Here is a 22846-nt window from a genome sequence, read left to right on the forward strand (position 1 = left end):
TTTCCAAGTTAAATGTACTGAGATTGTGCACCCTGCATTATTCTCAAAAGAGTTCGAACGTAGACGCGCGCCTTTTTGTTCCGTGTGCGGTTACAATTATTACTTAAAATTATTTATTTAATTTCGTTTGGCTATTATATTGTATGTGATAGAATATGTTCCTTTTTATGTTTTATTTCATGTACTAAGAGGCTGTAGAGTGAGACTAATATAAAGAGTTTTATATAGTAGTACATCTATTCAATCAATAAACTAAAAAACTGTGGTTTATAATGGTTTGATCAAATTTAAAATTCCTTTATTCTATACACATTGTTTTACATGAAGCTTTCTTATGGATATCGGACTTTATCGGAATATATGGTTACTTAATGTTTTCTTTTCTTACCAAACAGGCAATTGCTAAATGAAAAACAGTCTTGTAAAATCTTATGTTGCTTAAGTTTTATTCACTAACATGACATTTTTTGTACAGAATTTAAGTACATTGTTTTACAAAATTTAATGCTTATTTATTTACAAATAATTTTTAAGACATTATGAAGCTGAAGCAAACTTGGTTTCTAATAATATGAAAGTATTGGATTTTTTGCTTGGCAAGTTTTATTGGTAAGTGCATTGAAAATTTCAATAATATGTGATACTTGATAATAAAATTTATGTCACTTTGTTAAACTTGTTTTTGATTCCACTGGCACATATATTACTTGTTTTCGAGTTTCTAAAAGGTAATGTTTTAATTTAATAACATGTTTATTTATATGAGTGAATAAATTATTTAAAAACATTTTACCCCTTACTCTCACACTTTTTCTTCAAAGTATCCAATATTTGTGAAGAGTATCCAACGTCTGAAACTAAAAAGTTAGTATGAGTACCTATATTAGGGAGATGCCACACGTGTGCTGCCGCCCGACGTCGAAGCGCACAGATGGAAATGTGCGATGCTAAAGCAGTTGGAATTTTTTTTATCAATGTTCATTTAATATTCATGTGTAATAATACAACATCGCGGTACGATGCAGCGCCCTCTATGTGTCAATTTAATAAGTGATAGTACCCGATTCACATTATGCCAGTACATTGGGACAGTAGTGATGTGGATGTAATGGCTAATTGGTGTCAGTAAGAATAATTCCATGCCAGGTCACCGCAACTGTCCCACTGTACTGGCATAATGTGAACCAGGTGCTTATAACAAAATGCCTACCTCGTTGTTTGGACATAAACAATCGTTTTCCTGGATGCACAGTCGATTTTTGTTTTTTTATTTTTTTCTTACTTATTTGGACAAATTGATTTTTCATTTCAATAGGCTAAAAAATATTAATTTGTTATTAACTATGTATACGTGACCCTAGCGTTTCTTAATTATCAGTTTATAGGGAACTAGCTACTGCTCGCGACCTCGTCCCCGTGAAACTATGTATATAAGATATAGTGTACGTTACTCACAGATAAATTACCTTTCTAATGGAAAAAGAATTATTGAAATCGGCCCAGTAGTTTTTGAGTTATTTCAATACATACAAAAATATAAATCTTTCCTCTTTATAATCATACTTACTATTATTGTAAATGCGAAAGTTTAGATGGATGTTTGTTAGAGTTTGTATCCTAAACGGCTGAATGGATTTCGATGAAATTTGGTATAGATATAGAGGATAATATGGAAGAACGTAGATTACTCACTTTTGTTTTTTTTTAATTCCACGCAGACGGAGTCGCGGACGAAAGCTAGTATCAGTATAAATATACATAAATATGTCAAAACATTTACCTCAGTTCCAGTGCTCGTTACAACCACTATGTTAGTAACGCCAAAATTATTTCCCCTAATCATACTTTTAGAAACGACATTATTAAGAATTGTCGTAGCAAATATATTAATTTGACTATGGTCATAAAGTCGTAATATAGTTTTTAAAACCAGAAGCAATTCCGGTCTATACGACTTTAATTCCTCTTTACCATTCTCTTGTTTTGACCAATTGCTGAGTAACTCGAGATTTAATAGTGCTTCCTTTAACGGCATCTCAGAGCCATGTTTTATCAAATTAAGAAGCGTTTGTATAACTACACCTGCAAAATTAAAAATATTTATAGATTTCATTGATTGCCACAATATAATAGGCCCGTTGTAGAAGCTAAGAAAAACAAAAAGCAGTAATATGCAAAAAAAAACTGCAGAAAGCCGAAAACGATTCAGTGATTGTATTGTCATTATAAGGTCATTTGAACGCTAATGAGAGTAACTTTGTTACGGGCAGTTACCAAAACGAGCCAATTATATTGTGACGAACGAACAAAATAAACTTTTAACTGTTGGAAATTTTACGTACATAATTAAACTCCACATATATTAGTTTTATCAAGGCGTATACTCTGGTAAAATTTTTGGTCGATTTTTAAAGTAGGATGGAATTTCTTCGACAGATTATTTTTATTACTGTTTTGTTGTGACGTAATCTTAGTAGGTGATCTTTCTTTTAATTTCTTTTCATTACCTTTGTCATTGGTCTTGCGGCAATATGACACGCTGATGTTTTGTGTGTATTGTGGTTCCAGGCGATCTAAGATGGTATGCAGCATATCAACAGTTTCCGTCTTCAAATGGTTACCGCACTTCTTAAACGCTTGTTTGATATCGAATATTATTCTAGAGTTTAAATTTAGATAGCGCTTTCCTTCCTCGGGTCTTGATATTTTATTTACCAATGTAGCAGTCATCATCTGTTGCGAGAAAAAAAAATGAACAAAAAAAGCCACCGCAACTTAGATAATCACGAGATTTTTAATTCAATGAAAGAAATCTGAAATGATCAACCAAATATAAACCAGTATTAATTACTATGAAAAGTGAGATTACATTAACCTTACCATCGTTTCTTGGTCCCCAGATTTAGCATATTTACATGGCCAAGTAATTAAAGTGGTAATGATTGAATTCTCTTCGAATATATTGCAGATGTCAGTGAAAATACAACCTTGTATAATATCGGTTCTTTCTAGCAGCGTACTATTCGATAGACCCTGCCAAGAAAGTTTACAACATAGTAACATTTTCCCGCGTTTTGCCTTTCCCTGGGATTCCCCTTTATAAAACCAGAGATAACATAGTAAAAAATCTCTTTTATACGTACATCTTTTAAAAACATGAGCGCTCGTTTCGTATATTCATCCCCAATGTACAAGAACTTCTTCAGAGTGCGCATGTTCTTTATGATCTCGCCAACATTACATGTCATATGCTTCACATTCTCATTGAATAGTAATATAAAATCGTTGTAGATATCGCTGTTCAGGCATTGACATTTTCTTGTTAGCCTATTGTATATTGAACAGTCTCCTTCCTAGGGTAAAAAAGTCATATGGTCTATAGGTAACGAATCAGTATTAATTTCATTTTGCATAACTCTATTATCCAACGGTTGTGGGTACGGCAGTGCTGCTTATTACTACAAATTATGCTTTGTCGTATAATAATTGAAGTAAATTGTCGTATCTATAATTATTTTAATACTTACGTGAGGTTGTATCGGTTTAAGTCGATTTTTACGATTAGATTTCTTCTCCGATGGTTCATTAACTGTTTGTGCTTCATTGATCGGGGGTTCGAACATTAATATTTTATCTAACAAGCATAACAATTTTCTAGTGCTCTCTTTCAAGTCATATAATTTTCCCTAAAATGTTAAATTTTAAATCAAATGGTGGGTAGATTGTAAACTGTGTATATCATTTTCTAGCAAAGAAAAATGGGAGTGAATTGGGTCAACTCACTCCACCCAGAGTGTACATAGAAAGAATGCATTGTTCCTGAAAAACTAAATAAGCAAACCGCTTTGAATCGCTTTTAAAGCAATCAACATCCGCAGTTACTCGTCCTCGTATCTTCATGTAATAGTACAGTATAATATAGTATAAAGTAAACAACTGTGTCGTTGTCTTGTAGCTCTTAAAGCCTCCTTCACCACTCCTTGTTTTTTGAATGTGGGAGTTTCGATTTTACATATTCAAAACGGAAAAGACCGTTAAAAATCCTATCTCGCATCTTAATACTAAAGAAGACTAGTTTCATCTTAGATATGTTGAGTTTAATTATTGCTATTTAATTATGCAATATCGTCTAGGCTACGACATGGTTGGACCACAAGTCTGCGAATCTAACAGTATCAGATAACCCTGTTTATACTCTCCCTCTAAAAAAGGGGGCGTCGTAGCAACCTCGCGCACATGCGCGAGGTTGTAGCACATGCTAGTCGCGGTAAAATGGGTACTGTATTATGCACAGATTACCTGATAAGATTTGTGCGAGGGTTCCAGTGGATGTTCAGTTACAATACTACCTTCTTTATAAAATTTCACGTCGATATCCTCATAGTAATCATTATTATTGAGATCGTCTGTCACAGTCTTCGCTTCACAGGTGTCATCCTCGTCACACAAAAAACTAAGAAAGGAAGAAGACTTTGGGTAGAAATCTTTATAGATACTGGATTTTTTCATGTTGAACACTAGATCCGGCATCTTTTTTTAATTGATGGTTTATTCTAATCAACTTTTTAACATTGTGATCAGAGTCAAGTTTATTGAACTAGAAAATTGTTATGCAGATATGTATTTATGAGTACCCTATTGCATTTGCCCTTTGTTTAACAACAAAAGGCATTTAGACGCGATATTTACAGTTTTATTTTTAATCATTTTTATACCATTGCTATTATAAATGTAGTGAAGTTAAAGTGACTTTTACTAAAAGTCATCAAAAGTGGCAGTTTTGACTTGAAGGATAGTTATTGAAATACTGTCGTATGTTACGATTCCACAAAAGCTCACATTTTATGGTCCTCCTAAGCAAAAAATTTTAAAGCTTGCACTAAATCTGTAAGGTAATGCTATCAGTAGTTAAAGCTTCAAACGATTACGCCCAGTTTATGCTAGACGCTAAAATATTGGGACTTCTTTAAGCTATAAGCAGCAACATTACTAATATAGTCTGTATTATCTGTCAGATATAAAAGTCAAAAAAAGGAAAACAAAGTTGTATGTTTGTTTCTATTTTCTATGTTTTCGTTTTATCTTAATAAACTAAACAGGAATCTTTACAGTAATATAAATAGTAATTTAATAAATAAGACCGTAATATGAATAAGTTCAAAAATAAGGTGCATTATGAATCTCCCTGTGATTCCGACAATGATTGGACTGATTCTACCGGCGACTCTAAATACTCAGATTCGGAAAGGTGGGTTTTTTAATCCTGTTTTATTACTTAGTGAATCAATGTTATTATCTTACAGTTTTGTTTTAGTTCGGTTCCGGAATGGGATTCTGATGTAGGCGAAAACGGAGAGTTAGTTTTCATTAAAGTAAAAAACAATGCAAGCAATGATGTTAACACCCCACTTTTGGAAAACTGCGAAACTTTTAAGTTAAGAAGTGATTTTAAGAGGGTTTCTACACGAAGATCCACTAAAGGTAAACATAATACTCTATCATAACATAATTAATTGAAACTTCCTGAATGAGCCATCTAAATATGTGTCCTAAATTTGGTGCCCTTTGCAGGTAGAATTTTCAAAGCTTTAAAAAATCGCAAGGCAAAATTTGATAATACAAGCGGTAAAATAAATGAATATGAAAGTACAGTCTGTAAAAATTCTTTAGAAGATAATAATAAATTTGTTATCATACAGGTAAGAACAAATTATTAGAATACAATTCTTAGAAATGCTTCAATGCCTGGTTTCCATTATGACAATAAACAATAATTGGTGCCCATACAATCCATGTCAGGCCTGCGCTACTAAACTGGCAAATAAATGTAAATGACATACATTTGTTATTTAAGAAGTTCGAACATTTTAATAAAGGCAACATATTTTAAGTAATTAAGCCACAGAAAAAAAAATCTATAATCAAATTTAATTTGTTTTCTATAAAATTTCAGGTCAGCAAAAATATGATATTTAACAGTGAAAAGAATTGTCAAATAGAGAAATTATTTGGCATGAGTTTAGAAACTCATATGGATGGGAAGACATTAATTGTTGCTAATTTCTTAACAGAAGCTAAAGCAATATACATTCCTCGAGTCAAAGTTGGTTACTACTTGATTAAAATAAATGGTATTGAAGTTAATTCTTACAACATTAATAATATATTACAAAGAGTAATTGAAAATATTGAAAGTCCAAAATTAACATTCCAAGTAGTAACAGGTGGATTTAATATTGATGTTGTTAAATTATTAACATTAAAAAATGCTCCGGAGAATTCCCTAACACAGTTGTTGAAAGATTCAATGTGTTCAGTTCTATATATATGTTGTAATGATGTGGAGTATCAGAGTAATGATGACAAAGGAGTACTTTATTGCTACCCTCGGCCATACAATCAAAATTTCCTTTATAACACAAGAGGGGCATATGTAACATTGAATCATTTGGCCCCTAAATCACTAGGTACTAGTGAACCAATTGTGTCAACAGTTCTATACAATAATACTTTAATTAACGTGACATATGCATCACATTTTACTGATTTACTTTTATTGGCTGTTCCTAACAAGAATTTAGATTTATTTTGTGCTAAAAAATTAATCGGACATGTTGTAAATATTCTCGAATTCCTTTACGGATCATTAAAATCTTGCTTTACAAAGCCTAATAATGTAGATAAGTTGGATGGTTTGTTCTCTCGTGTATTCGTAAATTTATTATTTGATAATTATAAAAATAAGGAAGAAGGAAAAGTTAATGCAATGTTATTTGAAGAATTTGTAGCTTGTCATGCAGTGACTTTACCGTTGGAAGTGAAAATACAAATAGATGATGCAATAACAGAGTTAGAAGCAGCTGATTATCGTGAATGGGTTGGTATCACATAATTCAATGCTACATTTTAATCACGAAGGGTCCGTACACAGACCCGAGCTTCTATTTTTATACTTGCTCTTGTTAAGAGGATTCAATTTAATTTGCAATAAAAATGTACTTCTCTATGAGTCTGTCTTAGCAAACCCTTATTTTACATATTTATATCTTAAAGTGGAATGTATGATGTTTTGATTATCATTTTTTGACACCTTCAATTTCCTGTTTTCTTTACAATTTCAGACAGATGATGTTGAAAATTTTCAAAGGCTGTACACTGTAATTGGAGCATGTCTTTATTATTCTGGGCATTTACTAAGTTCACATTTACGTGATGAAGACTTAATAGAAATCAATGCATATTTAAAATTTAATAGCATATTAAGGCTTAGTGTCGAAAAGGAGTTTGAAAAACTTGTCATGTGGAAGGAAGTTTTTATCAAAGAATATAGAAGTCAGAATAAAAGCGACAGAAATGAAAATAGGTAAAAATCTAAGATTTCTGTTTTAATTTGTTTGTGTTGTTTTGTCCAACTTTTTTTTATTTTTTTAATGTAGAATACCAGATGGTCGTTGGTTTCTTTTGATCGTAGGTAAGGGTCATTTTATATTAGCCACCCTTATGGAAGCCGGAGGTTGTACAGAAGATGTAAGTAATTAAAATTAGTTCATTTCTGTCACTATTTCTTCTTGCTTTCATTAGATCTGCATGTATTTGTGTATGTATGTATGTATGAGAATACACATTATGAGAATAGACATATGTCATTTACGTAAATTTTGTTCTTAATTTTGATTCCACTCTTTTCAAGTATCATTTTCAATTTTTCCGTAGTTAATGTTATAAATATTTTACAGGCGATTGGTGTGACGTCACCATCTCCATTTTATGTAGAGGAATGCGAAAGCTGTTTGGAATTGCTTTACGAAGTGGGCTTGCATAAATATTTGGCTTCCTGGTTCTCATCAAACACATTCCCTCAAGTTGAAACATCACCTGAATACTTGACTAAGTACGGCCGGAAAATGAGAGATAGTAATTGTAAGTTCATAATGACTTTATTAATAGTTTAAATCAAATTGTTGCAAAAACTCTATTTAAATATGTTTCTTCTTTGTACTTCAGTCACGTTTTATCTTTCTTCTTTTTCACTTAACGAAATTCGCTCCGTGCATGATTATTTTACAGTTATGGTCAAAATCGATTATTGTCCATGTTATTAAAAAGAAATACATTTATTTTAATTTGTAGCTCAAAAATCAGATAACTTCAGGACCACTACACTGAAATTATCTAAATCTCAGCCGGATTTAAAGCGACGACACAACTCTTCGGATCAAATTAATTCAGGCACAAGTTCAACTGACAACCCTATAAACAACTATCATAGTATGAGCCATCATAGCCTCTACCATCAATGGTACAACGGCTCACAGAAGAATTATAGACATTCCAGTAATTTAGATGTCAGTTATTCAGAAGACTCTAACAGTTTGAAGAGCAATAGGTATGTTTTAATTGTTTTTCGATTCGGTTCAGTTGGTTATTGTAATATCAGCTGTAACAATTTGACAAGTTGCTTTTGGTGCTGTCAGTTTAGCCAAAGAATAAAAAATATTCAGATAAGACAAATAATACAAGAAGAGATGAATTAGGAGTAGAAAATTGTGCCGAGTAAACATAGTTTAAAAGAACATGTAGGCTGTATCTGAATTAACAACAGCTAGTTTATATTAATATTTTACAGAGGAAAGATTTGTATTTTTTGACCGACTTCCCAATAGAAGGAGGTTTTGTATGTATTGAAATAATTCAAAAACTACTGGGCCGACTTCAAAATAATAAGAAGCTTTGTCATCAATGAGTAACATATGATATTTCTTTTATTATTTTTTTAATTTCATTCAGAAGAAATTTTGGGCTGGTCCTACATAAATGTTACTCCTATAAATTTTAATGACATTAAGTTGTGTGTAGTGAAGTGAGCTCTGAGCGCGTGTGCGGGCGGCGCGCGCTCAGACACCAGACAACGCGCCGAGATTCCTCCGGCTCAGACTCCGATTGGGACAGACAGGTTAATATTATACACTCTATTTATTTATTGTAATTAATTTGTACAAACATCTATACAAAGTAACAACACTTAGTACCCCTTTGGGCCTGCAATATAATGATTACATATTTTTACATTTTTCCCTTAAAAAAAAAAACAACTTCAATATGAGTGTTTTAACAATTTCACGAATTTTTAGATTCATGTGGATTTTCTTATGTTTTTTGTTGTGAAATTCATAATTATAATGTAGCATAAAAAAGCATAACGATATAAAGGCTGGCAACATCCTTAGCGTTGGATTAAATACTATAAAGGGATCTGAAGATATTTTACCCTTTCTTTCTTTAAATAATAAAAAAATTCAATATTACAGGACGGGAGCAGAACTAGCGGGAATATTGATATGACTGATATTAGAAAAAGTTTGTTAAATGAACTAAATCATGTAGCTGTGCACAGGTAAAAAAAAATTAAGAGCACCCTATTAAAAATAAATGTATTTTCAGGTTTCATAACTGTGGTAATAATTTAATAAATACATTTTCAGAATAACAGCCGGAGAAGAGAATGTCCTATTTCATTTTATACAACTGGAATCCGAGAAAGGAGTTTTAATAGCCCCAATAAAAACTATTGAATTACAAGCGAACAACATTTTGTATTCTTACATTGTTGCTAGTTTTAGAAAAGCTTGTAAAAAGATACATGATTTACTACAGTATAGTATAAAGTGAGTTTGTAAAATAAATTAAACTAAACCTCTAGGAATTAGATTCTAGACATAAATTTAAATATTTTTATACTTCAGGTGAATAAGCTTAAACTTTTGCATTTGACTGTAATCTTTAAATTATGAAGACATTTTAAGATTACTTTTTGTACAACAAAAGTGAAATTTTTATCTATTTATGTACATAGTAATAATAAAAATAGTTATTTAGAGCTATTTTTTACAGATTTAAGAAGAACCATGCGCCATCAAATCCGTTAAATAAAATCTTAGTGGCAGTGAGAGAATGTGGCACATTATTCGAAGTGCCCCAAGATGTTCTCAATCAATGTGGCATTAATAAAAAGAATTGTGAACCATATCTATTTTGGGTTGTCGGGTATGGAATCATTTATAACGGTTTTTAAACTCGCTTTTGTTGCTTTACTAAATGATTAAAATATTTTTTAGGGATTTCTATTGTTCATATCTATTTTAAATTTAGTACAATTTTTATTAAATAATAACTTCCATTTCTCATTGTTCTAATACCATAGATATTTTATTTTTAGTACACTAAACTCTACTAATAATCTGCTGTTGTTTTTAACTTGTATTTTAACGAAAAGTTTAATTTGGAAGAGATAGCAAATAAGCATTTTCTTTCAATGCTATTTTTATATCAAATTAAGCATATAAAAATGTGTCCTATAATTTTTATATAATTCTAGTATTTAACTAATTGCTATAATGAAAGTTTACGTTGACTATGATTGCAATCTTTTTTATTTCAGGCGAGTTTTTAGTGAACCAGAACCACGAGAGCTATACATATGCTATCACGAGTCTGTACCACAGGATCTAACAGAAGTGGCTCACTTGTTATCTTATTTAGAGTAACGTAGGGGTCACAATATGTTTGAAAAAAAGCTTTTGATTATAAAAAAAAAACAGTTTTTTTAATATGTGATATTTGCCGTCCAATAAAATGTATGTTAAGAATAAGTAATACATTTTTTATTTGTTACGTTTTATCCGTGACATTTTATATTTTCGTAATAAAAATATTTGTTCTTTCTTTCTTGTGCTTTATTTACACACTCTTGAAGCTAATTAAGATACTTGCACATATTTTTGTAAAAAATTACTGAAGTTCCTTTGTAAAATCATTAGTAGCTGTTATTATGAATCGACGTGGTTGTATAAAATTAGCTAAGAAATGTATTGGGAAATCTGAGTACATGTATGTACAGGTGAAATGCCCCGTTCTTACTTTGCCAGTACAGTTGGACAGTTGCGATGGCAAGTTACACTCATTGGCACCTGTTAGCGTTTACATTTTGCCAGTTAATTGAGTCAGGGCGCTACTGACCAACTATACTCGCCAAGTGTATCATAAACCGCGCATAAAGGTTGCGCGGTTACCAAGCGTTGAAAACAGCCTGCAGGCCCTTGCTTGTTTTGCTAATGTTTAGTGGTCGTTCCTACTTATCATATGTCATCTAAGGGCCGCTAATTTAAAATGGAAATTTTAAATCATTGTATGAAATTGAACAGTACTAGTTCAAGGTCAAGAAATGTCGATATCATTAATTTTTAATCTGTATACTTGGTGAAAATTGAAAATGATCCAGAGAGTACAACGGAAATGACATTTTTCTTCTTTTATTTTTTAAGTTTAACTATTTTAACTTTAAGTCTAACCGTCATACAGTTAAATTATAGCTTTTTATTATTATCATATAACTTTGTTTATTTTACAGTGTTAAAAATAGTTAAATTCATAAGTAAAAAAAATAGGTTCTAATTTGTGTGGAACCACAGACAATAATGCATCCGTGCCTCTTAATTTCCGCGTGTTATCGCAATATTGCCTTTGATTTGATTATCGCTCTCAAAAGTTCGTAGAGTTCGTTGTTGAAGGCATCTTGCGTTCCTTTGTCATGGAAAATTACTGACAACATTTTTTTCCGTTTTCATGAGTTTTACTAGTTTCGGTTAATCAAGTGAATAATACAGTGCGTTACAAATATGATAACAAAAATGCAACCTCAAGCTAATGTGGCAGTGCCACAATCTGTCACGACGCAACCTCAACAAATAGTCGGTGTTCCTGCAAATGCCGTGATCTTAAAAATGTCGGATATACAACAAATATCTACTGTTGGTGAGTGTTTCTGCCTGTTCATTGGGTTTATTACTGTAGATTTTTTGACATTGTTATGGATTGTCATACATTTAAGAAATATTTTGCCTTTGTTATAAACAAGGTCTTGATTAAACTAAGGTTTCATAACTTTGTTTTACATTAGGACTGCTAGAATTAGCACACCGAGAATACCAGGCAGGAGACTATGATAGTGCAGAGTTGCATTGCATGCAGTTATGGCGTCAAGATGGCACCAACACTGGGGTTCTCTTATTGCTGTCATCAATTCATTTTCAATGCCGTCGATTGGATAAATCTGCTCACTTTTCAACTCTTGCCATTAAACAGAATCCTTTGTTGGCTGAAGCTTACAGGTACCTTTATGTTTTACATACTTTCATTATTGTAAATTTGTAATATAGTGGGTTATTTATTTAATTACAATCTCACAAGTATTCTATGTTATTAAAAATTACTGTCCTCTTGTCTTGTATGACAAGTGATACCTATAAACATCTAGAGAAAGTCATACACATGAGACTTTCAACTCTATTCCCAGGAAGTAAAGTATGTATTTTTATTACATCCATGTTTACTAAACTTCATACATGTGTGAAAATCCCAATGAATACAAAACAATTATTGAAAACATGGTATGATTCGGTTTGTTACTTGATACTTGGTGGTTGCTTCAAGTCTAAATTTGGTTATTGTTTGAAGGAAATGTGGAATGGTATTCCCTGTCCTCCCACATTTCTAGTTATCTATACTATTATAATAAAGTGTAAACAGACACTTCTTGGTTGCCTAAGATGTCAGCAATTACAGCATATTTTCGAATAAAAAGATCTACACTTACGTCACACTTTAGGCTATATATTTTCATGCCATTAAACTTAGGGGTAAATATTTTGGATAAAAACCCTAATGTGGGAAAGAGACCATAAGTTGCTGCCAACATCAAGGAAGCAAGGTTGCCATGCTTTGTGATGCCAACATGATGATGTCATGTCATTTTGACATTTGCAATTGATAATTTACACATGTAAACAATAAAATAACATTTTCATAATTTTATGCGGATGAAGTTGCACGGGAACAGCTAGTGCTATTATAAATACATCTATTCCACCAATATCCTGGTGAGTTGCATTCATGTGAGATAAATGCCTCACCATAGAACATATAAAATTAAAATTCTGGATTTGTCAACCTTTGCAGAGTATTTAATTTTAAACCTCAAATGGAATTCCATATGAAAACATTCTCATAATTGTATTGCAATAGAATGCATATTGTTTGCAACCATCGAGCAATGTAAACAATTAAATATGATGAAAATGCATAATTACAACATTTTCAACTGTGTTGTAATAGTTAATTTGTACAAAATTGCATATTAAAACAATTATGATAGTTAGAAAAAAATAATATCCAAATTAGTTACTATCAAAAAATATGTAAAACTAGGTTTTACATACATCATGGAATAGCTTAAAGGATAGGGCAAGTTACCTAACTAAATTTAGTTTTGTTAAACCCACAGAGACAGATTTCTTGTCATTTTCAAAATACCATAATACAGAAATTTTATTTAAGTTTTATTTTCAGTAACTTGGGTAATGTATACAAAGAGCGTGGCCAGTTACAAGAGGCGTTGGAGAACTATAGGCATGCGGTAAGGTTGAAGCCCGACTTTATTGATGGATATATTAACCTGGCTGCGGCACTTGTGGCCGCTGGAGATATGGAGCAAGCTGTACAAGCTTATGTCACAGCACTGCAGTATAATCCTGTAAGTAATAATTTTAATCATTGATTTATCTTGAAATGTACCAATAATTGAATTGTTAAGAATACAGAGTAGTGATCTATAGTTCAGGTTCAAATCTTGCTATTTGATCAGCTTGTATTGTAATCTACAATATGATTTGAAATGTTATCTATCCAGTAAATAAAATCACATATAAGAGGAATATTTCTTAATTAAAACTATATGTCCCCACTTGGGGCTGGAGCCTACCCTAAATTAGGGTGACCATAAGACCATGAAGGGCCTAAACTAGGGGAGGAATGTTTATGACATGATTCCTATACCAGAATTACTTTTTTATGAAATAAATATTGTACTTGTATTTATGATAACACAAATAATGCCCTTGAATTTATCTAAAGTTGTTGAAATGTTTTGTATAAAATATGAATTAATGCAGATTTAATAGATAAGAGTTATCAAGATGGCATAAAGTGTAGAATAGTTTATAGTTGTATGATTTATAAACATGTGTGAAGAATGAGGGATATAACAAAGGTATGAATAACAGTTTTAATCTTACTAATATTGTAAATGCGAAAGTTTAGATGGATGGATTGATGGATGTATGTTGGAGTTAGTAGCCTAAACGGCTGGACAGATCTTGATGAGATGTGGCATAGATGTAAAGGACAGTCTGGATGTACACATAGACTACTCACTTTTGTTTTTTTTTTAATTCCACGCGGACGGAGTCGCGGGCGAAAGCCATTAATAAAATAAGACAAAGAAATTACTGTTACAAGAAATTAAATCATGATTCTCAATATTGAATTAGTATTTGTAGAGTATTGTATAATATTAAATCCAAACAATTGAGACTCGAAATTATGCTAACAATACGTCATGAAAAAAATTCCCATTAACATTGACGGCGTTACGCCATAAAAGGCAACGACGGTAAAATAATACATCTCATAGCAACATATTTATATAACGCTAGCCTTGAGTGCTCGCTCGCTGGATTAATTTCCTGCTTCGGCAATTACCTATTGTCTTGTTTGTCATCACTATACATTGTACTTATATTCTATGGCCTAATGATTTCAATATTTTGAATTGACTTCTTTTTGAAAATGTACGCGATTTAAAATTTCTAAATAAAAATGAAAAGATTTGTGTAAACTTTTATCTGTTTAGAGATTACAATTAAAAGATAAGACTGAAAGGATAAGAACAAGTTTTAGAATGACATTATTAAGTAGGTAACCGAATTGTGGTGGTTTCTTGTAACTATAGCTGTTGTTTATTGTCATTACTGTGAAGTCGCAGTGCCGAATATTGGCATGAAACAAGTGTTTATATCTGTTTACAAAAACATAGACGACTTGAGTACCTCGTTTTAGGAAGTCGGTCAAAAATGTCACATCATGTACATGGAAAATCTCCTGATTGAGAATATGACCTTTGTAATGTAAATTTGTCTATACTTACACATTGTACTTCATACTAATATTATAAATGTTTGGACGGATGAATGTTCGTTGCTACGAGCCAAGACGGCTTAACGAATCTTGATGAAATTTGGCATAGATGTAGAAAATATTGTGGAAGTCGAATACTACTTACATTTTTTTTGGAATTCCGAACTGACTAATCGCTGGCAAGAGATCGTTATTTAATATTTTTTTACACAATTTAATCTTTCTATAACCATGCATTTCATGTATTGTTACTATGACAGTTCTGTCGTGTATCATCAATGTATGCATTTTAATATATTTTTCTAATATTGTCTCAGGAACTTTACTGCGTTAGAAGCGACCTGGGCAATTTGCTCAAGGCTCTGGGCCGGCTCGACGAGGCGAAGGTAAATAATATCTCGTTTTCCGCTGTATGGTTTGTCTGAAGCTAACAGGACTCTAGGACTCGTTCCCTTTGTATAATAACAAATTAGCGTACTCTCTGTTACGTCAGCGTACATTGTTACAGCGTAGGTACCCACGGTAAGGCATTGCGTATTTATAATGGTTTCAATATTGTTTAGATATATTTCCTTTAAAGTAATTACGTCGTCAGTTGAACCCATTATAACGATTGTGTGAACGAATCCGTGAACGACGCATGACAATTCGCACATTGAATTTATTTGTTCACCGATTTGTTCCATATTTGTATTGATCACAAAATGTAAGCGTCGTTTTAATACTTTTGTTAAATATGTTTTGAAAGCGTCTTGCGTAAATTTAAAGAGATCTTCCACACCACGTATATGTTTTTTTTTTAATTAAATCAAATTTATGAATCTGGAGTTTTTCATTCTATTCTTTTGTAAGTTTCAAACGTCGTGTGGAAGATTGAAGTCATAATAGAGAGTATGCTGATAGTAGTATTTTGTGTATGAATATTTTCGATTTGGTTAATGTCCTGTTTCCTTCAATATTCACTTAGTTCTAATCCTTGTGCTTGTAGTTGTAACGATACATTGCAATGGAGGATCAGAGAAGTCATTAGCATATATTTGTTAGCGACGTGTAGTGTACATTGTTCAGATACTATTTAGTCGCTCGCTCGTCGGCCGCGTCACGTCACCGCGTCGTCGTGACGGCACGAGCCTGACAATGATCCTTTTGTAAATGAACATTTGATTTAGTAATGAATCGGGTCGGAATCAGTTTGACTCAAAATCAACTAATTGTGTTATATTTTCACAAGGTGTTGTCTGGTAAGACAGTAGGTGTGAGCGATGCGGTATGTAGCTGGTAACGGTTGGTACAACACTCTCTCCCGCAGCGATGACTCCCCACTGAGCCACGAAGGTAAAGTGTTCAAGGTTTGCAAGAAATTGTTTTGGACAGGATATCGGATACATCTCGTGCACATTGTTCTCTCATTGTCGTTACCATCCTCTCATCGGTTAGGAAGTGGAAGCTCAGTCGGTTAAATATTTCAATCTATATATGTTTTTTTTTATTGTAAACTGTCTTTCTGTTTATTTGTATTATAACGTGACTTGTTTGCATTTCCTACTGATGTTACCGCTTTCGGCGTAGCGTACAGTAAGTAGGGCGCATTTGGCGTAATATTATAAGCTAATGTTGACTGGTGCTCGGTGGCCTAGGTTTGGAATTCGGCTACCGGTCGTCATTCACATGCCTTGGTGTAAAATCTTTTCTGGCGTAAAACACATCTCAATACTTCATTAATGTTAAAATGTTTACTCTATCGCGTATAATAATATTCAATTTTGTCCGTGTGTGTAGGCTTGTTACTTGAAGGCCATCGAAACAAGGCCCGACTTTGCGGTGGCCTGGAGTAACTTGGGTTGCGTTTTTAACGCCCAAAGTGAAATCTGGTTGGCAATTCACCATTTTGAAAAGGCCGTGGCTTTGGACCCGAATTTCTTGGACGCTTATATCAATCTGGGCAATGTTCTCAAAGAAGCTAGAATATTTGACAGGTAACAAAAATAGCAAAATGGTAAATGCAACATATCCAAAATACAAAAACTGTTTTCTAACGTAACGTTATTTTGTGTTACCAGGGCCGTGGCGGCGTATTTACGAGCTCTTAATTTATCGCCAAATAATGCCGTGGTTCATGGAAACTTGGCGTGCGTATATTACGAACAGGGCTTGATCGACTTGGCAGTCGACACCTATAGAAGAGCCATAGAACTGCAACCTAATTTCCCGGATGCATATTGTAACCTGGCTAATGCTTTGAAAGAAAAAGGTCAAGTCGCCGACGCCGAGGACTGCTACAACACAGCGCTGCGCTTGTGTCCCACTCACGCTGATTCACTCAATAACTTAGCCAACATCAAACGTGAACAAGGCTATATCGAAGAAGCTACACGTCTGTACTTAAAGGCTCTGGAAGTATTCCCGGAATTCGCCGCAGCTCATAGTAACTTGGCCTCGGTACTGCAACAACAGGGCAAACTCAATGAAGCGCTCATGCATTACAAGGAAGCGATCAGGATCCAGCCGACCTTCGCGGACGCCTACAGTAACATGGGCAACACGCTCAAAGAAATGCAAGACGTGGCCGGAGCTTTGCAATGTTACACCCGAGCTATACAAATCAACCCCGCTTTCGCCGACGCGCACAGCAATCTCGCCAGCATTCACAAGGACTCCGGGAACATTCCCGAAGCTATACAATCTTACAGAACCGCATTGAAACTGAAGCCAGATTTCCCCGATGCGTATTGCAACTTGGCACATTGTCTACAAATCGTGTGCGACTGGACCGATTATGAGGCGCGTATGAAGAAACTCGTCAGCATAGTAGCGGAACAGATAGATAAGAACAGGTTGCCTTCGGTGCACCCGCATCACTCCATGCTGTATCCCTTGACGCACGATTTCAGGAAGGCGATCGCCGCGCGCCACGCCAACCTGTGTCTAGAAAAGGTTCAGATCCTTCACAAAGCGCCGTACAAGTTCGGTCGCGAGCTGCAAGGCCGATTACGTATCGGCTACGTGAGCAGCGACTTCGGCAACCACCCGACATCGCACTTGATGCAGTCGGTGCCGGGTCTGCACGACCGCGCCAAGGTAGAGATCTTCTGCTACGCGCTTAGCCCTGACGACGGCACCACTTTCCGCTCGAAGGTAGCCCGCGAGTCCGAGCACTTCGTCGACTTATCTCAGGTGCCATGCAACGGTAAGGCGGCAGACAAAATCTACGCGGACGGAATTCATATTTTGGTGAACATGAATGGTTACACTAAAGGTGCGCGGAATGAAATATTCGCGTTGCGGCCCTCGCCGGTACAGGTCATGTGGCTGGGTTACCCCGGCACCAGCGGCGCTAACTACATGGATTATATCATCACCGATGGCGTCACTTCTCCCTTGGAATTGGCCAGTCAGTATAGCGAAAAACTGGCCTACATGCCTCACACGTTCTTCGTTGGCGATCACAAACAAATGTTCCCACATTTACAAGAGAGACTTATTCTGAGCGACAAAATCAAATCCCACAACAGCCTCGGAACTCTAGCTGACAACGTGGCAGTTATCAATGCGACAGATCTGTCCCCATTGGTTGAGAATACCGATATCAAGGAGATAAAGGAGGTGGTGCGAGCCGCCAGACCTTTGGAGATATCACTGAAAGTAGCTGAACTACCCACGACCACGCCTATTGAAACTATGATTGCATCAGGACAAATACAGGTTAGACAATTTAGATTTTATTGGAGTTGTACATACAAACCAATTAGATATCTAACCCTTTGTGAACATATTAACGATTTAATATTATTTTGCAGACATCAGTTAATGGAGTAATTTTACAAAACGGATTGGCAACAACACAGACAAACAACAAGGCTGCTACTGGTGAGGAGGTGCCCCAGTCTATCGTGATCACGACACGGCAGCAGTACGGCTTGCCTGATGATGCTGTAGTCTACTGCAACTTCAACCAGCTATACAAGATCGACCCCCTGACTCTACACATGTGGGTGTACATATTGAAACACGTACCTAACAGTGTACTCTGGCTCTTGAGGTTCCCAGCAGTAGGTGAACCAAACTTGCAGTCAACTGCACAACAATTAGGTAAGTAAAGGATCAGCTTAAAAAAAAACAGGTATGGCCCCGGCCGTCCCTGCAAACAGTTGTCAGATACTTTATTTAGTGTATTTACCTTAGCTTATATGTAAAACTTTTTTTGAATGGTAATAAATATTTGTTTCTATTATAAAAGTAATACAAATTTAATAATTACATCTATCACAAAAATGACTTGAAAGTTGGTCCATGTGACATGATTTGGAATTTATGAAATTTTTTCTTCCTTGTCTCATAGGTTTATTTTTTTTCAATTATGAAGCGCTTTTAAGTTCTTAATTAAATTCATATCGCATTTTTTAACTATTGTAAATGAAAATAATGTGTTTGTGAGCAGGTCTGCCGCCGGGTCGTATAATATTCTCAAACGTGGCGGCGAAGGAGGAGCACGTGCGGCGCGGCCAGCTCGCCGACGTGTGCCTCGACACGCCGCTCTGCAACGGACACACCACCAGCATGGACATTCTGTGGACCGGCACGCCCGTCGTCACGCTGCCCGGGGAGACGCTCGCCTCTAGGTACCCCCTTTCTACACATTACCACATGTTCACACCCCTTTCCACTGTTACACAATATGATATCATCTATTGCCATCTTTTTCTATACAATATTGAATTTAAACTGTTATCATTCCTTTCTACAAAATATTAAATCACCTTATGCCATCTCTTTTATCCACAACAAACAGTTTTACATTTATAAACATGATTAACAGATTATAATTGAATTTTCACAGAGTTGCAGCTTCACAACTAAATACCCTCGGTTGTCCCGAACTCATCGCAAGAACGAGACAGGAATATCAAGATATAGCTGTAAGATTAGGCACAGATAGAGAATAGTAAGTAAAACTGCCAAATTAAAGTGTTACTTAATCATTTAATACAAGTACAATCATTAATTAATTCTTTTTCTTTCAGTTTGAAAGCAATCCGTGCGAAAGTATGGACTGCGAGAACGGAGAGTCCTTTGTTTGATTGTAAAGCGTATGCGACCGGTCTCGAGATGTTGTACGCGCGTATGTGGGCAAAGTACGCACGCGGTGAGCGACCTGACCATATACAGGCTGTTGACAAATAGATCAACAGACCCGTCTTCAGGAAGCGTTGCCGGTGTTGACACACCCCATACAGTGTTTGGAACAAACAGCAAGATATAAACCTCCGTGGAGTTTCCAGTAGTGTAAAGTGACTACAAAAAAAAGGTTTCAGCAAGTTCTTGCAGTATGGGCTAGCAGTTTTGTTTCGCCAGACGCGTATAGTGAATAGTGTTAGTGTTTTAATTTTTAGTTGTTATTGTTTCATTGGATGGACCGAGGTAACTAACAATGGTGTGATAAACTGAATTCAGTATTGGAAGTGGAGTTTTGTGTTGCGATGTAATAGGCTTACAGTTCCTCTAGTCAAATGCCGCGGATTCGAGGTTAATTCCTCGAGTTGTGTCGCGTGTGAGCCTATTCCACTTAACGTGAAAAGTGTAAACGTAACCAGTGGCCTTTTATTATGGAAGTTTGCAATAATTAGATTACTACTTAAAGGTTTTCAAGTGATCTGTTCATAACAATGTTACTAGGCTTTTGTCCATTTGACAAAGTTATTTAGTAATAGATATCATTGCCGTCGTATTTTCATATCTGTTTAAGGGAGCATGTTTATAAAATCTGAATATCTGTTAAAGAATATACATAACAATAGCTTGTTCTTTGTTATAGATGCCATTGTTAGATGAGTTATAGCACAGATTATATAACAATTACAGATACAAATGTTACTGGCACATTTTAGTTTATCTGATTACACATTTAATCTTTTTCAACTAAGCTTTGTAAATATTGAAAGCGGTTAATGTTAATGAAACATACCAAAAATATTTATTACTCTTAATTTTTTTGATCAATGTGAAACAAGACTGAACTTTGCACAACAAAATGGCGTCGGTACACAACTTGGTATGGCAACCATAGTGTTGTGAGGAATTATCTATTTTTGGTATGGTCAACTTTATTCTATAAAAGCTATTTCGAATTGATGTGAATTTGCTTTATTTTGTGTAACATAATGACGAAATTTTTTTTAATTAAAGAAAGACTTGTTGAGTAATTTTATTGACATTTTTCTGTTTCAAAATTGATTTTCATGTCATTTAAAATGTTATTCAATGAGATATTATGCCATGTTTACACCATTTTTAAATTATGTTACATTTTTTTTAAATAAGAATATTTCTATAGACTACATTTCTATTTGCAATTGTTTAGTTCAATAAAATGTAAATGGAATTGATTCCAATTAATAAAACACTTCGTTTTAAAATTTGAGGAAAAAATATTGATTAAGTTATGGTTTTAAATTTGTAAATGCTTAGAAAATTTTAGTTATCTTAAGATATGTAGTTGCATTACATCAAACTATAAAACCAAGTGAACTGTATATTGAGCAATGGGTTAGATTTTGCGAGTAAATGAATTCAATTAAGCAAAGATGTAAGAAAGGTTTAATAAAATGAGTGAGTGAAATAAGCAATGTAATTTATTTAGTGTAATCATTAAACATGTGGAATACTCTGAACCGGGTTCAATTGATCCGTTCACTTAGTATGAGTTGTGGCTCGGCAACTAAATAAGCCGTTCATAATTAAATGTTATGTTACTATAACTATGTGAGCTGAAATGTCATGAACTTTTCGAGCTCATATATGTCGTACCTCTAGATACAAATTCAACTGATCTGAGAACGAGTTGCAGATCATTTTTTATGTGATAAGCCACTGGTAATATTTTGTTATATTCTCTCAATTGATTTATGATTGCTCTGTTTTTATTTTGTGGCATAAAAGATTGACTAGTATTTATGACTCCTATTGTCTTTGAGATAGCTAGGTTAATTTGTATTTGTTTACAGATTGATGCCTCTGTGGTATGATTTTAAAACTTAAAAGTAATAAATAACTTCATAATTATAATGTCGTTTTACTCTACAAAACATTGTCATATCGTTTTACTGCTTACTCCCCTAATGGTGACCTTAGGTTGTCGATTAAACACTTATCTGTCGCTAGAATACATAGAAAATCTTAGATGTACTTAGGTCTCACTAAAATAGATAAAACTAGAGATTGTAAAATATATTATTAATGGAAACATCATGTAATGGATTTATATAAACCGTTCGTAATTAATTAATAAGCCGAACTGCTTTTCAGAATGCACTGTACCAAATAATTATGATCGAATACCGTGAAGTTTGACCGCAGACGCACGCCCGTTCGGATGATATTCGCGAAATATTTGCGAGAATACGGGAAAATAATGGTAAATTGTATTTTACAAAGCTTAACTTAACACCTTTAAATAATACAAAAAAATGTGTAATAAATAAAACAGATCTAGCTTAACGAATGCATAATCTATTATTCCCAGTTATAAGTAAACTAGAGACTTGAAACATCTTCAGACAGACTTTATTATATTTAGAGCGCGCGCACACCTCCTACTAAACTATCGCTCTACTGTTTAGTCTCGCTTTGATTCCTATGAGCTTATATGGAGGTGCGCACACTACTCGATTTTTAGTTGTGCAACTAAACAGTTGAATTTGCTGCGAAACAATCGACAATCGCACAACAGTTGTTTAGTCAAACATTTGCGCCCGCTTTTATAAACAAGAGTATGTGCGAAAGTTCATATGTAGTTGTTTTTAATTTGTTTTACATATAA

General features: G+C 34.1%; 3 protein-coding genes across 5 annotated transcripts; 2 read left to right on the top strand and 1 right to left on the bottom strand.

The window, feature by feature from the left end:
- Window positions 1-419: 419 nt before the first annotated feature.
- Window positions 420-4756, bottom strand: LOC106103185. Of its 3 annotated transcripts, none has more exons than XM_013282872.1 (9): window positions 4300-4756; window positions 3528-3686; window positions 3144-3353; window positions 2881-3033; window positions 2508-2733; window positions 1781-2082; window positions 1211-1316; window positions 801-857; window positions 420-721 (listed from the first exon to the last, which is right to left on the bottom strand). In XM_013282872.1, exons 1-9 carry the CDS (start codon window positions 4528-4530, stop codon window positions 663-665), a joined length of 1503 nt encoding a protein of 500 aa, XP_013138326.1. In that variant the 5' UTR covers window positions 4531-4756; the 3' UTR covers window positions 420-662. The 3 variants fall into 3 exon arrangements, with proteins under 3 accessions (XP_013138326.1, XP_013138325.1, XP_013138327.1); XM_013282871.1 differs by having other exon boundaries at window positions 794-857; XM_013282873.1 differs by lacking the exon at window positions 1211-1316 and having other exon boundaries at window positions 794-857.
- Window positions 4757-5065: 309 nt separating this feature from the next.
- Window positions 5066-10682, top strand: LOC106103168 (protein inturned). Its single transcript, XM_013282854.1, has 13 exons — window positions 5066-5248; window positions 5315-5481; window positions 5572-5699; window positions 5954-6877; window positions 7122-7363; window positions 7437-7527; window positions 7737-7920; window positions 8131-8386; window positions 8857-8953; window positions 9309-9394; window positions 9483-9665; window positions 9892-10044; window positions 10439-10682. Exons 1-13 carry the CDS (start codon window positions 5148-5150, stop codon window positions 10542-10544), a joined length of 2718 nt encoding a protein of 905 aa, XP_013138308.1. The 5' UTR covers window positions 5066-5147; the 3' UTR covers window positions 10545-10682.
- A 796-nt stretch (window positions 10683-11478) lies between these two features.
- On the top strand, window positions 11479-21898 carry LOC106103136 (UDP-N-acetylglucosamine--peptide N-acetylglucosaminyltransferase 110 kDa subunit). The gene is made up of 10 exons (XM_013282805.1): window positions 11479-11811; window positions 11957-12167; window positions 13405-13588; window positions 15348-15416; window positions 16810-17006; window positions 17091-18732; window positions 18828-19119; window positions 19469-19649; window positions 19868-19972; window positions 20052-21898. The coding sequence occupies exons 1-10, from the start codon at window positions 11676-11678 to the stop codon at window positions 20209-20211; spliced, it is 3177 nt and encodes a 1058-aa protein (XP_013138259.1). The 5' UTR covers window positions 11479-11675; the 3' UTR covers window positions 20212-21898.
- The last annotated feature ends 948 nt before the right edge of the window (window positions 21899-22846 follow it).

The sequence above is a fragment of the Papilio polytes genome, unplaced genomic scaffold, assembly GCF_000836215.1.
Source record: "Papilio polytes unplaced genomic scaffold, Ppol_1.0 DF823868.1, whole genome shotgun sequence".
Classification (NCBI taxonomy): domain Eukaryota; kingdom Metazoa; phylum Arthropoda; class Insecta; order Lepidoptera; family Papilionidae; genus Papilio; species Papilio polytes.

Coding starts and splice junctions, on each gene's coding strand:
- LOC106103136 (XM_013282805.1), top strand. CDS start 11,676: ATGATAACAAAAATGCAACCTCAAGCTAATGTGGCAGTGCCACAATCT. Junction 12,168..13,404: donor TTGTTGGCTGAAGCTTACAG/GTACCTTTATGT, acceptor TTTTATTTTCAG/TAACTTGGGTAATGTATACA. Junction 15,417..16,809: donor GCCGGCTCGACGAGGCGAAG/GTAAATAATATC, acceptor CCGTGTGTGTAG/GCTTGTTACTTGAAGGCCAT.
- LOC106103185 (XM_013282871.1), bottom strand. CDS start 4,530: ATGCCGGATCTAGTGTTCAACATGAAAAAATCCAGTATCTATAAAGAT. Junction 3,354..3,527: donor TTAAACCGATACAACCTCAC/GTAAGTATTAAA, acceptor TTTTTACCCTAG/GAAGGAGACTGTTCAATATA. Junction 858..1,210: donor GTTTATGTCCAAACAACGAG/GTAGGCATTTTG, acceptor CTAACTTTTTAG/TTTCAGACGTTGGATACTCT.
- LOC106103168 (XM_013282854.1), top strand. CDS start 5,148: ATGAATAAGTTCAAAAATAAGGTGCATTATGAATCTCCCTGTGATTCC. Junction 5,700..5,953: donor ATAAATTTGTTATCATACAG/GTAAGAACAAAT, acceptor ATAAAATTTCAG/GTCAGCAAAAATATGATATT. Junction 9,395..9,482: donor AATCATGTAGCTGTGCACAG/GTAAAAAAAAAT, acceptor ATACATTTTCAG/AATAACAGCCGGAGAAGAGA.